At 38.5% G+C, this 13284-nt stretch overlaps 1 protein-coding gene across 6 annotated transcripts in view; it reads left to right on the top strand.

Moving 5' to 3' along the window:
* Nucleotides 1-13284, top strand: part of tango2 (transport and golgi organization 2 homolog (Drosophila)) — a 261525-nt gene that overhangs the window by 241521 nt on the left and 6720 nt on the right. For all 6 annotated transcript variants that reach the window (XM_069932596.1, XM_069932591.1, XM_069932593.1 and 3 more), the window contains 2 exons: nt 4072-4225; nt 12844-12948. In XM_069932596.1, coding sequence (XP_069788697.1) covers nt 4072-4225; nt 12844-12948 — 259 coding nt within the window. The remainder of the gene's footprint in view (nt 1-4071; nt 4226-12843; nt 12949-13284) is intronic.

Raw genomic sequence — 13284 nt, 5'->3', positions numbered from 1 at the left:
AACCCCACTCTAAAGCGCCATCTTTAAAACTAAACTCCCCTGCTGATGCCATTAAACCACCCCCCCCCCAAGCTAGAGTTTTAACGGTTCTGTTACCTTCAATACCATCTTTCCACTTTTTGAGCTGCCTGAGAGCCATAGATAGGATGAAACTTTGACATTTCTTAATATAATTAAGATGCCTTTCACAAAAAAAACTTTGCAAGGTCCATAAAATGTCTTATCTACACAGTCAACTTTTCTTCTGTCTGCTTCCCTTTCTCTTCATCTTCTTCATAATTGTCGAATGAAGTCTACCTCCTCTTCTTTCATTTTAAAGAATCTTCTATTGCCTTCTGAGATATCCACTCTCATACTTGAAGGGTACAATATCACATATCTGGAGTTGCCTCTTGACCCCATCAAACTCTCTCCTCTTTAGGATTACCCCATTATTGAAGTCCTGAAAAAAAATCTAATCTCTGTATTGTCCCACTTTATTGGAGAGGGGATATTTTGTGAATGTTCAAATGCAAATCTCAAGATTGTCTCTGTCTTTGAAGCTTAGTAGCCTTACTAGAGTGGGTCGAGGGTTGGTTTCACCCATTCTCCTCAGTCCAAGCATTTGGTGAGCACATTCAATGTGGACACGAATGCTGAGTTTATGAGTGTGAAGGACTTGAAATCCAAGTCTTGAAAAATTTCACAGCATCTCTGCCTTCTACACCTTCTCTCAGGCTAACTATTCTCACATTGTTTCTCCAAATGAAATTTTCCATGTGATCAATTTTATTTAAAAGAAGTTTCTTGTCTATTGCCCATTGTTCAGCTTGTTTTTTTTTAGGTCTTCAATCTCATGTTTACTGAGATCTCTCTTAATGCAAACCATTCTTTCAGATAGATCAGGGGTGTCAAACTCAAATTCACCGAGGGCCAAAATTAAAAACTTGGACTAAGTCGAGGGCCGAACTAAATATTTATTGAAAATTTTCAACAACATCTGCATGTTTTCTCTCAACATATGTTATGTTAAACTTTTTCTTATTAAAATAAATGTTTAATAATAGTTTTGGTTAAACTCTTTCCATAAGAAGCATTAACAAATAAGAAATAAAAGATTCAATAAATAATATTTCTCTCTAGCCTTTAAGCCAAGGATCGCACGTTGCCGAGAAGCACGCCAGGGAGCGGAGGTCTGCAGGGAGCCCTCCCCAGCCCAGCCAGCACACCCGAGCAGCATCCCCCGCCCCTGCCCCCTCTCCCTCCTCCGCCCCCGCCTCCGCCTGCCGCAACCGCCGCCAACAACCCAAGGAGTCCCCGCTGGTCTCGCCATCTCACCGGGAATACCATGAGAGCGGTGGAACTCGTCCGTGACCTCCACCCCAGCGGAAAGTCCGATGCCCAGCAGCACCCGCCCACAGATGAAGCTCAAGGAGACGCGGAGGTGACCCACCACGACCAGCCACATGGAGCTAGGCGGCAGGTCCGTTGTATCGGCGCCGCTGTGAATATCTAATTAATGTTCCCGTTAACTATATCGGTGTACTGCTGTGCCTGCTGTGGAAGTGCTAAACACTACTACGGTATTGCTTGCTGCTGTGCATGTGCTCTACTTGCGCGGCGGCCAGCGGGCCAACTCTAATATATATTCAATATGATCTTGCGGGCCAAATTTGGCCCGCGGGCCAGAGTTTGACATGTGTGAGATAGATCATTTATTGCTTCTCCCATATCTTTCACTGGAGTGGTGAGCTCTTTCGCAGCATTTCCATCTCTCATGTTTTTCGAGAAGTAGAGGCAGCTTCCCCCACACTGTCTGTCAAGGTAGCTGGTGAAGCTGGAACTTCTTTTGTCATTGGTCTTGACTTTTCTGCGTGCGATCTTCCAGTCATCTTCGACACTTCTTATTCAAATGTTGTATAAACACTTTTTCAAGCAAAAATTCTGTTAGAAAAAACTTTTTTCTCAGAGAGCTTGGAAAAAAAACTCATCCGCTCAGCCACTCAGCATGGCCACACCCCCAAATAACTGTTTTCTTGATATGACTGTAATTCCCCTTTAGTACGTGGCATGGTTTCACTCTTGTCCCAATTGATCTTATAGCCACAGATCACCCCGTAGTACTCCAGAGTAGAGCGCAGCTTGGACAATGGGTTTTCTGGGTCTGTCAGATATATCAGTATGTAATCAACAAATAAATTGATTTTATGTTCTTCCTGACCTATTCTAAAACCCTTGATGTCTGGATCCTGCCGAATGGATTCGGCTAGTATGAACAGAGTTGGAGATAGCAGGCACCGTTGTCTACTTAATCTTGTCAGTGAGAAAGCTGGAGAAGTTTGTCCATTGGTCACAACTTTGTTGTTTCTAACCCCAACTTTTCCAGCACTTTAAATAAAAAAAATCCCACTATAATCTGTCAAATGCCTTTTCCACATCCAGGGCCACAGCTAAACCCCTCTCGTTTATAGTTTGTGCCAGATGCATTATACTCAACAGTCTGCCAATGTTATCCACTGCCTATCTTTTTTATACAATGCCCACTTGATCTTTATTTATTAGTTTCGCCAATCTATTTGCCAGGGCTTTGATAGGTATCCTATAATCTGTGTTTAACAGTGAAATTGAACTATAGGAAGATGGCATTAGTGGATCTTTGTCATTTTTAAGGATCATTGTAATGATTGCTGTCGATAAAGATTCCAGGAGGGAATGGGTCTCCTTTGCCTGGTCTACCACCTCCATATAAAGAGGCATCAATAAATCTTTAAATTCCTTATAAAACTCAGGTAAAAACCTATCCTCCCCTGGAGACTTGTTAGTCTGCAGTGAATTTAATACTTTCCCTATCTCTTCTTCCGTAAAGGGAAAATCTAGGCCATCCTGTTCTCCTGGCTAAATTTGGTAACTAATTTAGACAGAAACTCACTGGCTTTATTGGACCTCTCTGTCTATTCTGATTTATATAAACCCTCATAGAATTCCCTGAAGGTCTCATTAATCTCTTTTGGTTAATGGGTGATCCTGCCACTCCTAATTTGGACAGCATTGATCATCCTTGAGGCCTGTTCTGTCCTCAACTGCCAAGAAAGGAGTTTGTGGGCTCTCTCTCCCAATTCATAGTATTTTTTGTTTTGACCGCATTATGGCTTTTTCCATACTATATGTTTGGAGCATATAGTATTTCAGTTTTTTTTAACCATATTATTCTTGCACAAAACAACATTCAGCACATCCCCTATATGCCTATCTCTGGGACAACAGCATCACCACAGTAAACCTTATCACCTTTGAACAGGAGTGAGATGGGGAGGAAGATAATCCAGGCATCAAGCTACTTAATTTTTTCATAGATTTCCATTTTCTGATCAAAAAATATGTTAATCAGATTGTTAAAGAAGAGAAATTCGACTTGACTTCAATGCTCCTCAAGATCAAATGTTATTGGCATTCGCCATCTATAATTTAATACATGGTCTTTTTGCAATGTATAAAGGCAGAATTCCTCCAAGAAATTCTCACCTGGGAGTCCTTCCACTCTCTAGTGTTTGCATATAACAATGCTATTTTAAAGTAGCTATTCTCAATGGCAGCCACAGCTAATTTAAAGGGGCCCCTAGACTGAAATCATGAAGTATTTTGTATGGTTTTATGCACTCAGTAGGAGAGAAGTATGGAGAAAAAAAAATGACTGCCTCACAGGGCAGGGGGCCCATAAACTTTGAGCAGAATCCTAAGGAGGTCAAAGCCAAAAGAAATGGTAAGAATGGCTGTTTTAAAGTATAGGCTCTCCTTTGAGATTGTGGGTTCTGGATCATGAATCCTAATTGTAGTTTCAGAGTCATGGACTCAAAAGATCGTAGCTTTTCTTTGGTCTATTGGTGATCTGCTCTTTGGTGCTTGATGGGCTGTATTTGGACAAAAATGATGTTACATGGTCGAAGTCAGTCCTGAATCATTGCTGCTTTCACAGCTGATTACAAAACCTTTAAGAAGAATGATCATTTAAAGGTGGGAGATTTAAATCACATTTTGCTGTAATTGTGATTAATACCATCTTGTGGTGTTTTTTTTTCCCTTCTGTTTTCTTAGGTACTTATGGGCTTTGCAACAGTCTTCTTGACACTCCGTGGAAGAAACTTGTTAATGGAAAAAAACATTTTTCAGAAACAGTTCAGAAAAGCTGTGCACTTTCTCCAGAGAACTTGGTGCAAGAGCTCATGGACATGCTGAATAACAAAGAATTGTATGTATTTTGCATCATGATTGTCCGAGACCTGACTATACTCTCTTTATCATAATGAAAGAACATTTAGTTTCCTGTGGCCTCCAAACTAAATGGCGCCACCATTTGTAGAACAGGAGATCCATGTTTGATCATTGGTTTAACTGGTCCCATTTTCCCATGGTATTTGGGCTGATGTCAGCTTTGATCACTGGAGCAAATATTATTTCCAGATGTGTCCTTTTCAGTCTGGAAAGAAGGTGTGACCAGAATTGGATTTGACCATGATGGTCCCTACATTAGAATCGTGGCCATGGTTCTTGAGTATGTGGTTGGGAACAGGTAATTTGCTCAGATTCTAGTTCCTTTGACTTGAGGGATATGTTCACTGTACACTTGAAAAAATGTGTTCAGGGGGGGATTTGACTTCTGTGCCAAAGGGCTTGGCTTGACATACATTTTTTGAATATTAAAAACCCTGGATTTTCTGAGGACCAGGTGGTACTGCTTAATCCCTTGGAAACTTCACCTCTCATTCCAAATTGTAGTTCCAATCCCCACTCAGTATTGTGTTTCCAATGAAATTATTCATATGATTGTCTTGCTCAATCAGTACATAATGAGTTCAATCCTCATTGATAAACAAAGCACCTGTACAGCTTTATTGTGTGCATCATTTTCATGTTAATTATTTAAAATACTCATGCTCATTTTAAATTTCTAACAATACATACCAATTAAATGTCTCTGCATGTACTTCACTGATCTGAAACTCTACAATAATCTGTATGTTTTGCTGCCTTAATGCTCTTCTTGCTTCTTTGGTGTCCATTGTGGCATCAAATGGAGATGGCATAAGCCCAGCAAAAATGGAAACCATTTAATCAATCAAGTCCTTGTCAGTCCCAAGGAAAGCATTCTATTTAAACCAATTCCCAAGTAATTCTACCTTGATGTGTTTGAGTACAACTGCTAACAAAGGCTGTGGTTCACACTTGGGATCTCTGAGAGATCAGTGTCATTGGAAAAACTAGTAATTCTTGAGCAAAGAGGAAATTACTGGAGGAATTGTTGACATTTTGTTTTGTGATTCTGCATCAGGACTGAGACTGGTGTACCGAGGAAAGGTGGGAGGGCTGAACCTAGGTGATTGGTGGACTAAGGAGGTGTAAAGGATGATGAGCAATCAAGCTCAGAGGGATTGAATTGGGAAACCGAGACAGGTGAATGATGGGTGGAAGCAGTTCAGGGGGAGGCTGTGGGGAAGAGCAGATGGGAGAGGGAGGGGCAGGCCAGGTGAAGGTGGAGACACAAAGTATACCAGTGCAGGAATCTGATGTAATTAAGGCAATTGTGAGAACCATTAAGGGAGAGGTGAAGTGCAGATGGAACCAGCTGGCAGGAGGAAGGGATCGAATGTGTGAAATATGTGGGAAGATGATGAAAGGAACCAGAGGGGGTGGGCAGACAAAACAGGTGATGGGGAGAGTGGAGGAGAAGGAGGATTTGTGAAAAGGAACAAAAATTGGAGATAGAGGTGGATAAAAAATGGAGTTGTGGGAAAGAGAGAGACTTGTATTAGGCTTCACCGAGCAGTGGCGAGAGTAAAGGATGAACAGATTGGATTGTAAATGCGAAGTTGAAATGATGAGCAACTTGGAGCTTGGGATGCCATTGCAAAGCACAGGTTCACTGCAAATCATTTTCCAAGATTGCACTTGCAACATTGCGAGCACCAAACGTGATCAAAGGAATCTTTGCTTCACCTGAAAGGGCTGTTTAGGTCCCTGGATAGTGGTGAGGCAGGAGCTGTAAGAGCAAGTGCTGCACATCTTTTGGTTTCAAGGGAAAATGCCAGGAGTCAGGGAGGGATCAGCAGACCAGGGAGTCATGGAGGAAAGGTTCCTGCAGAAGGGGTGGGAGGGGGAGGTGTGGCTCATGATGTGATCTTGTTGCAGCCAGTGGAAGTGACAATGGATGATGTGCTGGTTGCAGAGGCTAGTTGGGTTTAAGGTGAGACTTCAGGAGGAGTCACGTGATGGCATAGTGGCCATTAGGGTAAAACCAGCCCTCAACAGAAAAAAAGTCAAGAAAAGACAAAGTTCAACAAATATAAAATATAAGAAATAGAAGATAAAGTTGCAGAGAAGAGAAAGAAGATGGCATCCAAGAAGGAAAAAGTAAAAACAACGGGGGAAAAAAAAGAAAATTCACCGGAAAAGAAAGAAGAAGACCTTATCTGCACGAAGGAACAGGGAGCCATGGTGGTGAAGAATGTCCGTTCTCCGAGGGTGGTGCCAGCCCTGTGGAGTCGTGACCCCCTGACTGCTGGACTGCAAAAATGGCTCTTTGAGCCAAACAAAAGTGCACAACTGCGCATGTACAAGGAGTCGCACACGAGCAGTGCACAATCAAAGGTAAAAGAAAACACCAATGGGAGGGGGGCTCAGCCGAGGAGCGGGCAACCATGGCGCGACCAGCTGACGAGACCCGACACCAGAGCTCTCAGATGGAAGATGAGGAAGGCATCAGGAGAGGGAGTGAGGTACAAGGCGAGAAAGAAAGTCAACGGGGTGAATGGCAAGAGAAGCAGCAGCAGGAGGCCCAACAGATGAGCATCCCAGAAGAGGTGGACCAACAGCAAGAGGCCCAGCAAGAAGAGACCCGACAAAGTGAGACAAGCAACTCATCAGAAAAATCAGAAGAGACACAGATGCAAAGAAGAGAAGAAGAAGACTCAAACACAGGTACAGACACAGAAGAAAAGGAAGAAGAAGACCAAGATCTTCACAGAGAAATAGAAGGTAAAACAGATGGACAGAATATAGATAAAGTTTTTTTTTCCAAGAACAAATGAGAACATTAAAAGAATGGTTGACATTAGAATTTAGTGAAATTAAAAGAAAAGTGCAAAGAACAGAAGGTAAAATGAATAGATTAGAGCTGGTCATGACAGAAATAAGGAAAAGATTAGAAAATGTGGAAGAACGAGAAACGGCTGTAGAAATGGAAGTAAACGACTTAAAGAGGAAAATTGGAAGAAAGTGACTAAAAAATTAAAGAGACACAAGAGTTGTTAGCTCAGAAAATTGATATGTTGGAAAATTATAGTAGGTGAAACAACATAAAAATAGTGGGCCTGAAGGAAGATGAAGAAGGCACGGATATGAAGGAATTTATAAAAGAATGGCTCACGAAGGTCCTGGGAATGACAGAAATGCAGGAAGAAATGGAAATAGAAAAGGCACACAGAACACTAGCTCAGAAACCACAGATACATCAAAAACCAAGATCCATTTTAGTAAAATTTTTGAGATATACGACAAAAGAAAATATACTGGAGCGGGCAAGGAATAAAATTAGAGAAGATAATAAACCATTGGAATACAAGGGTCAAAAAATATTTTTTTACCCAGACATAAGTTTTGAACTCTTAAAGAAGAGGAAGGAGTTTAATACAGCAAAATCGATCCTATGAAAAAAAGGTTATAAATTCATGTTAAGACATCCAGCTGTGCTTAAAATATTTATACATGGGGAGCAAATCAGACTGTTCTCGGATCCGGAGGAAGCACAAGAATTCGCAGAGCGTTTGCAGGACAGAAGGAGAGATGAAGAGATGTAATAAGAATGAAGAATGGCAATAAAGTATATATAAAGATGTAAAAACAATGTATATGTAAAGAACTAAAGAGAAAAAAGAGAAGGGAAGGAAGGAAGTAGGGGAAGTTATATGTGTAAAAAAAAGTGTTTTCTGGGGGGGTTGGGGGGAGAGAATAACCATCACTGCGAAATCAGTTGACGCTTTTGAACAAGATCACAATGCAAATGGAAAGGGGAGTTGTGGTTGCCCAGAAAGGGATAAGGGGCAACCCAGAGATGGGATGGGGCATTTGGGGTTAAGGTAATATTGGGTGTGGGAATTGTTGGAGTATTTTATGTTTTAAATGTGTTGTCATACATTGAGTTTAAAAAGGGAAAACAGAGACGAAAATGGGGAAAACGGGGATGGTGGTGGTGAGGAAGTGAAAATGAGGTGTAAACAAGATATAACACGATGAACTATATGACTATAAACATTAATTGAATATGTAACCAAATTAAACGGAAGAGGCTATTAAATGTACTGAAAAAAGAAAAAATAGATCTAGGATTTGTGTAGGAAACGCATCTAACTGAAATAGAACATAACAAATTAAAGAGAGACTGGGTAGGACATGTCGCAGCAACATCATATAATTCAAAAGCTGGAGGTGTAGCCATATTAATTAATAAAAATGTACCAATCAAAATAGAGGAGGAAATAATAGATCCGGCAGGGAGGTATGTAATGGTAAAGTGTCAGATATACTCAGAATTTTGGAACTTGCTCAATATATATGCACCTAATGAGGAGGATCAAATGTTTATGCAGGATATTTTTTTGAAGATTGTAGATACACAAGGAAATATATTAATAGGAGGGGATTTTAACCTTAATTTGGATACAATGTTGAATAAAACTGGACAAAAGAAAAGCAAAAAGAATAAAGTAGCCAAATTTATGGTTAAATCAATGCAGGAAATGAAATTTATGGATATATGGTGAAGGCAGCACCCAAGAGAGAAGGAATATTCATATTATTTGAGTAGGCATAAAACATACTCAAGGATTGTTATGTTTTTGTTGTCAGCCCATATTCAAGAGAGAGTTAGGAAAACTGAATATAAAGCTAGACTACTATCTGATCATTCACCCCTGTTATTAGCAATAGAACTGGAGGACATCCCACTAAGAACATATGGATAGAGGTTAAACTCCATGCTACTTAAAAGGCAGGAATTTAGAGAGTTTATTGAATGCCAAATTAAAACATATTTTGAAATAAACAGAATCAGTGAAAGACAAATTTATATTATGGGATGCAATGAAAGCCTTCATTAGAGGGCAGATAATAAGTTATGTAACTAAGATGAAAAAGGACTACAATCGGGAAATAGAGCAGTTGGAAAGGGAGATAGTAAGTACAGAAAAGGATCTAGTAAAAAGGGATGATATAACGAAAAAGAGAGAAATGGCGGACAAAAAAGTAAAATACGAAACATTACAAACGTTCAAGGTGGAGAAGAACATAATGAAAATAAAGCAAAAGTATTATGAAATGGGAGAAAAAAACACATAAAATATTAGCCTGGCAACTTAAAACAGAACAAGCATCAAGGAAAAAGGACAAACAAATTACATATAACCCAATAGAGATTAATGAAAACTTTAAGGAATTTTATAAACAATTATACCAAACTGAGAATGAGGAGAAAGATAATAAAATAGAAGAGTTTTTAGCTAAAATTGAACTGCCGAAATTGCAAGAAGAGGAACAAAACAAACTGATAAAACCATTTGAAATAGAGGAAGCACAGGATTTATTAAAAAAGCTGCTGAATAATAAAACGCCAAGAGAGGATGGATTCCCAATAGAATTCTATAAAACATTTAAAGAGTTATTAATTCCTCCACTCCTGGAAGTAATGAACCAGATAGAAGAAACACAAAACTTGCCAGATTCATGTACGACAGAAATAATTACAGTAATACCAAAGATGGGGGAGGATCCATTAACACCAGCTTCATATAGACCAATATCTCTACTTAACTCAGATTATAAGATAATAGCGAAATTATTAGCATACAGATTGGCTGATTGTGTACCAAATATAGTAAAACAAGATCAAACTGGATTTATTAAGAAAAGACGAAGAGCGGATAATGTCTGTAAACTTATTAATCTAATTCATGCAGTTCAAGGAAATAAGAAGCCAACAGTGGCTATTGCTTTAGATGCAGAAAAAGCCTTTGACAGGGTAGATTGGAACTATTTATTTAAAGTATTACAGAGGTTCAATCTACCAGAAAAACATATTAATTAGATTAAAACATTATATAATGGCGCATTCGGAAAGGTAACATTAAATGGATATGTATTGAGCCAATTTAAATTCAGTAGGTCAACTAGACAGGGATGTCCATTATCCCCTTCATTGTTCGCCTTAGCGATAGAACCATTGGCAGAACTGATAAGAACAGAAAATAAAATAAAAGGGATAAAAATAAAGGAGAAGGAGTATAAAATCAGCTTATTTCCAGATGACATCATAGTATACCTAACAGAACCAGAAATATCAATAAAAGAATTACATAAGAAATTGAAGGAGTATGGAGAAATATCGGGGTACAAGATCAATGCAAATAAAATTGAAGTGATGCCAATGAGTAATGCAGATTATACAGAATTTTAAAAAGAATCACCATTTAAATGGCAAGTACAAACAATCCGATACCTAGGAATCAGGTTAGATAATAACTTAAGCTATTTGTACAAACTAAATTATCAGCCACTAATAAAGAAATTGCAGGAAGACTTAGAACATTGGAAAGAATTACCGCTAACGTTGATAGGGAGGGTAAATTGTCTTAAAATGAATGTTTTACCAAGGATACAATACTTATTTCAATCATTGCCAATTCCCTTAACAGAGGAATTCTTTAATGAACTAAAGAGAATAATAAGGAAATTGTTGTGGAAAGAGTGGAAACCGAGGGTACATTAGATAAATTAACAGAGAGGTATAACCAAGGTGGTTTGCAGTTACCAAACTTTAAAAATTATCCAATTTGAGGTCTAATTGGAAAAATTAATATAGAGCACAATTAAGGTATTTATCAGATTTTTTCCAGACAAGGGGAAAACCAGACTGGACTAAGATAGAACTAGATAAAATAGGGGAGAAGGTAGCAGAACGTATACCTTATAAGTGGGATGAAAAGCTGGTGCAATATAAAAGCTCACCAGTATTGCATCATTTACTTAATATATTGAAGAACATCCACTTAGAAAGGAAAATGAATTACCAAATACCAAAATTGTTATTGACACAAAACCCACTAATCCCTTTTACAATAGATAACCTTTCCTTTAGAGAATGGGAGAGAAAATGAATTAAAAGAATAGAAAATTGTTTTTTGGGAAATAATTTATTAACATTTGAACAGTTGAAGTACAAATATGGAATAACTCATGGTACAATGTTTGCATATCATCATCTGAAAGCTTTCTTAAAGGATAAATTGGGAAACAGACTGAGATTACCAGAAAGAAGCAGCTTTGAATATGTGATTACAGACACAATGATAATTAAAAGATTTATAACGAACACGTACATCAAGCTGCAAGATAAGGAAAATGATGAAATAAGCTATAAACCTAAACAAAAGTGGGAAAAGGATTTAAACATAAAGATAAAAAATGAAACATGGGAAAAGTTATGTTCTGGAACTATGAAGAATACAATAAACACAAGGTTATGCATGATATAGTATAATTTGTTACGTAAGTTATATATCACACCTCAAAAGTTAAAAGAATGGGATCCAACATTATTAGATAGATGTTTTCGCTGTAAGAATGAAATGGGAACAACAGTACATGCAATTTGGGTATGTAAGAAAGTGAAAATGTTTTGGGAAGGTTTAAATCAGATATTAAATAAAATCACAAAAAATAGCATACCAAAAAATCCAGAGATGTTTCTTCTCAGTAATATAAGAAGTAAGGAATTAGACCTCAAATTGGATAAAGCACAACAAAGATTTATTATGATAGCCTTAGCAGTAGCAAAAAAATGTATAATGTCAACTTGGAAAATGAAAGAGAGCCTGAGAATACAGCAATGGTACATAGAAATGAATAAATGTATTCCATTGGCAAAAATAACATATAATTTAAAAAATAAAGTCACATTATTTGAATAAATTTGGGAACCATACATGGAACTTAACAGAGAGGGCTTGCTTTGGACCTCCACCCCCTAAAATGATAAGACAAAACGACTTGATTCAGTGTGTAAAAGTAGATGACACATTTTTCTTGTTTATTTTTCATTGTGTGAAGACATTGTTTAATGGTTTTATTGTATTGTATATGTTGAATATTTATTGGGTTTGGAGGGGGGGTGGGAAGGGGGAGAGAGGGTAGGGGGGTAAAAAGGGAGAAAATGCCACTGTGTATATTTAATGAGAAATGTTTGTATATATTTGGGTTGATATGGTTCACAGTGTGAAAAATAAAAAAATTATTTAAAAAAAGGTGAGACTTCAGAAACTGTGTTCTGTTTGATGGGAAGGAGAGTATAACAGAGGAAATGTGACAAGAATGTTCCATCAACCACAAGATTGGAAGACATTTTTATTTAAAAAGGAGGATATTTCAGATGTCCTGGAACAGAAGGCCTCAGCTCAGGAGTCCCTTCCCCTTCCTCAGTGGCCTCCATCTGCCATCTTTTTCAGTCCATCTATCAGACCCCTATCTCAGGCCTCTTCAGCTCACTTTCAGCCCTGAAGTAGAGTCCCGACCGAAAAGTCACCAGTTCCGACCTCATAAATGCTGCTTGAACCAGTGAGCTCCTCCAGTTTTTTTTTTGCTTTAGATTTGATCTCTTGTGTCACCAGAGATTCTTGCCTATATTTGTTTATGAATATAATCAGTCCCCAGTGAATCAGACCTGCTTCTTTAAATTGGAAAGAAAATGTCATTGATTTATTGCAGGTGATTCAATTCCAAGCAGCTCTGATTGATGGTAGAATTTTGTCATTTTGTTACCAGCCATTTACCAGCTACTGATATAGAGGAGCAGGGTCAGGATATGATTCGACCATTTTTGAAGGAGATCTCAGCATTGTTCATTCGCACTTCTGTCTATGGAACTCGGTGAGTCTGTCATTCCAATTTGAGTTGTGCTACTTCACCAATGGTAACAAAGTGAAGTGCTCTGACATCAACGACATGTACCCATTTCAGAGGACTACATTCAGGCATCTGGATTTGAAAAAAGTGTTTAGTTCCCTTCTGAGACTATCCTCCAGTCAGACTATGTGCGGTCTCAGTACTCACCTTGCTAATCCCTTTCAGAATGTTTTATGTGTCAGTGGGATCATCCCTTACCTCCACTGATTGCTCCTACGTGGGAACAGCTCCTGATTCCCAGAATCAGCCAGATGAATTCTGCAAGTCAGGGAAACAAAATTTCACACACTATTTGAGAGG

This window comes from Narcine bancroftii, chromosome 4 (genome assembly GCF_036971445.1).
Source record: "Narcine bancroftii isolate sNarBan1 chromosome 4, sNarBan1.hap1, whole genome shotgun sequence".
In the NCBI taxonomy this organism is placed as follows: domain Eukaryota; kingdom Metazoa; phylum Chordata; class Chondrichthyes; order Torpediniformes; family Narcinidae; genus Narcine; species Narcine bancroftii.
This window is presented reverse-complemented; position numbering and strand designations above follow the sequence as displayed.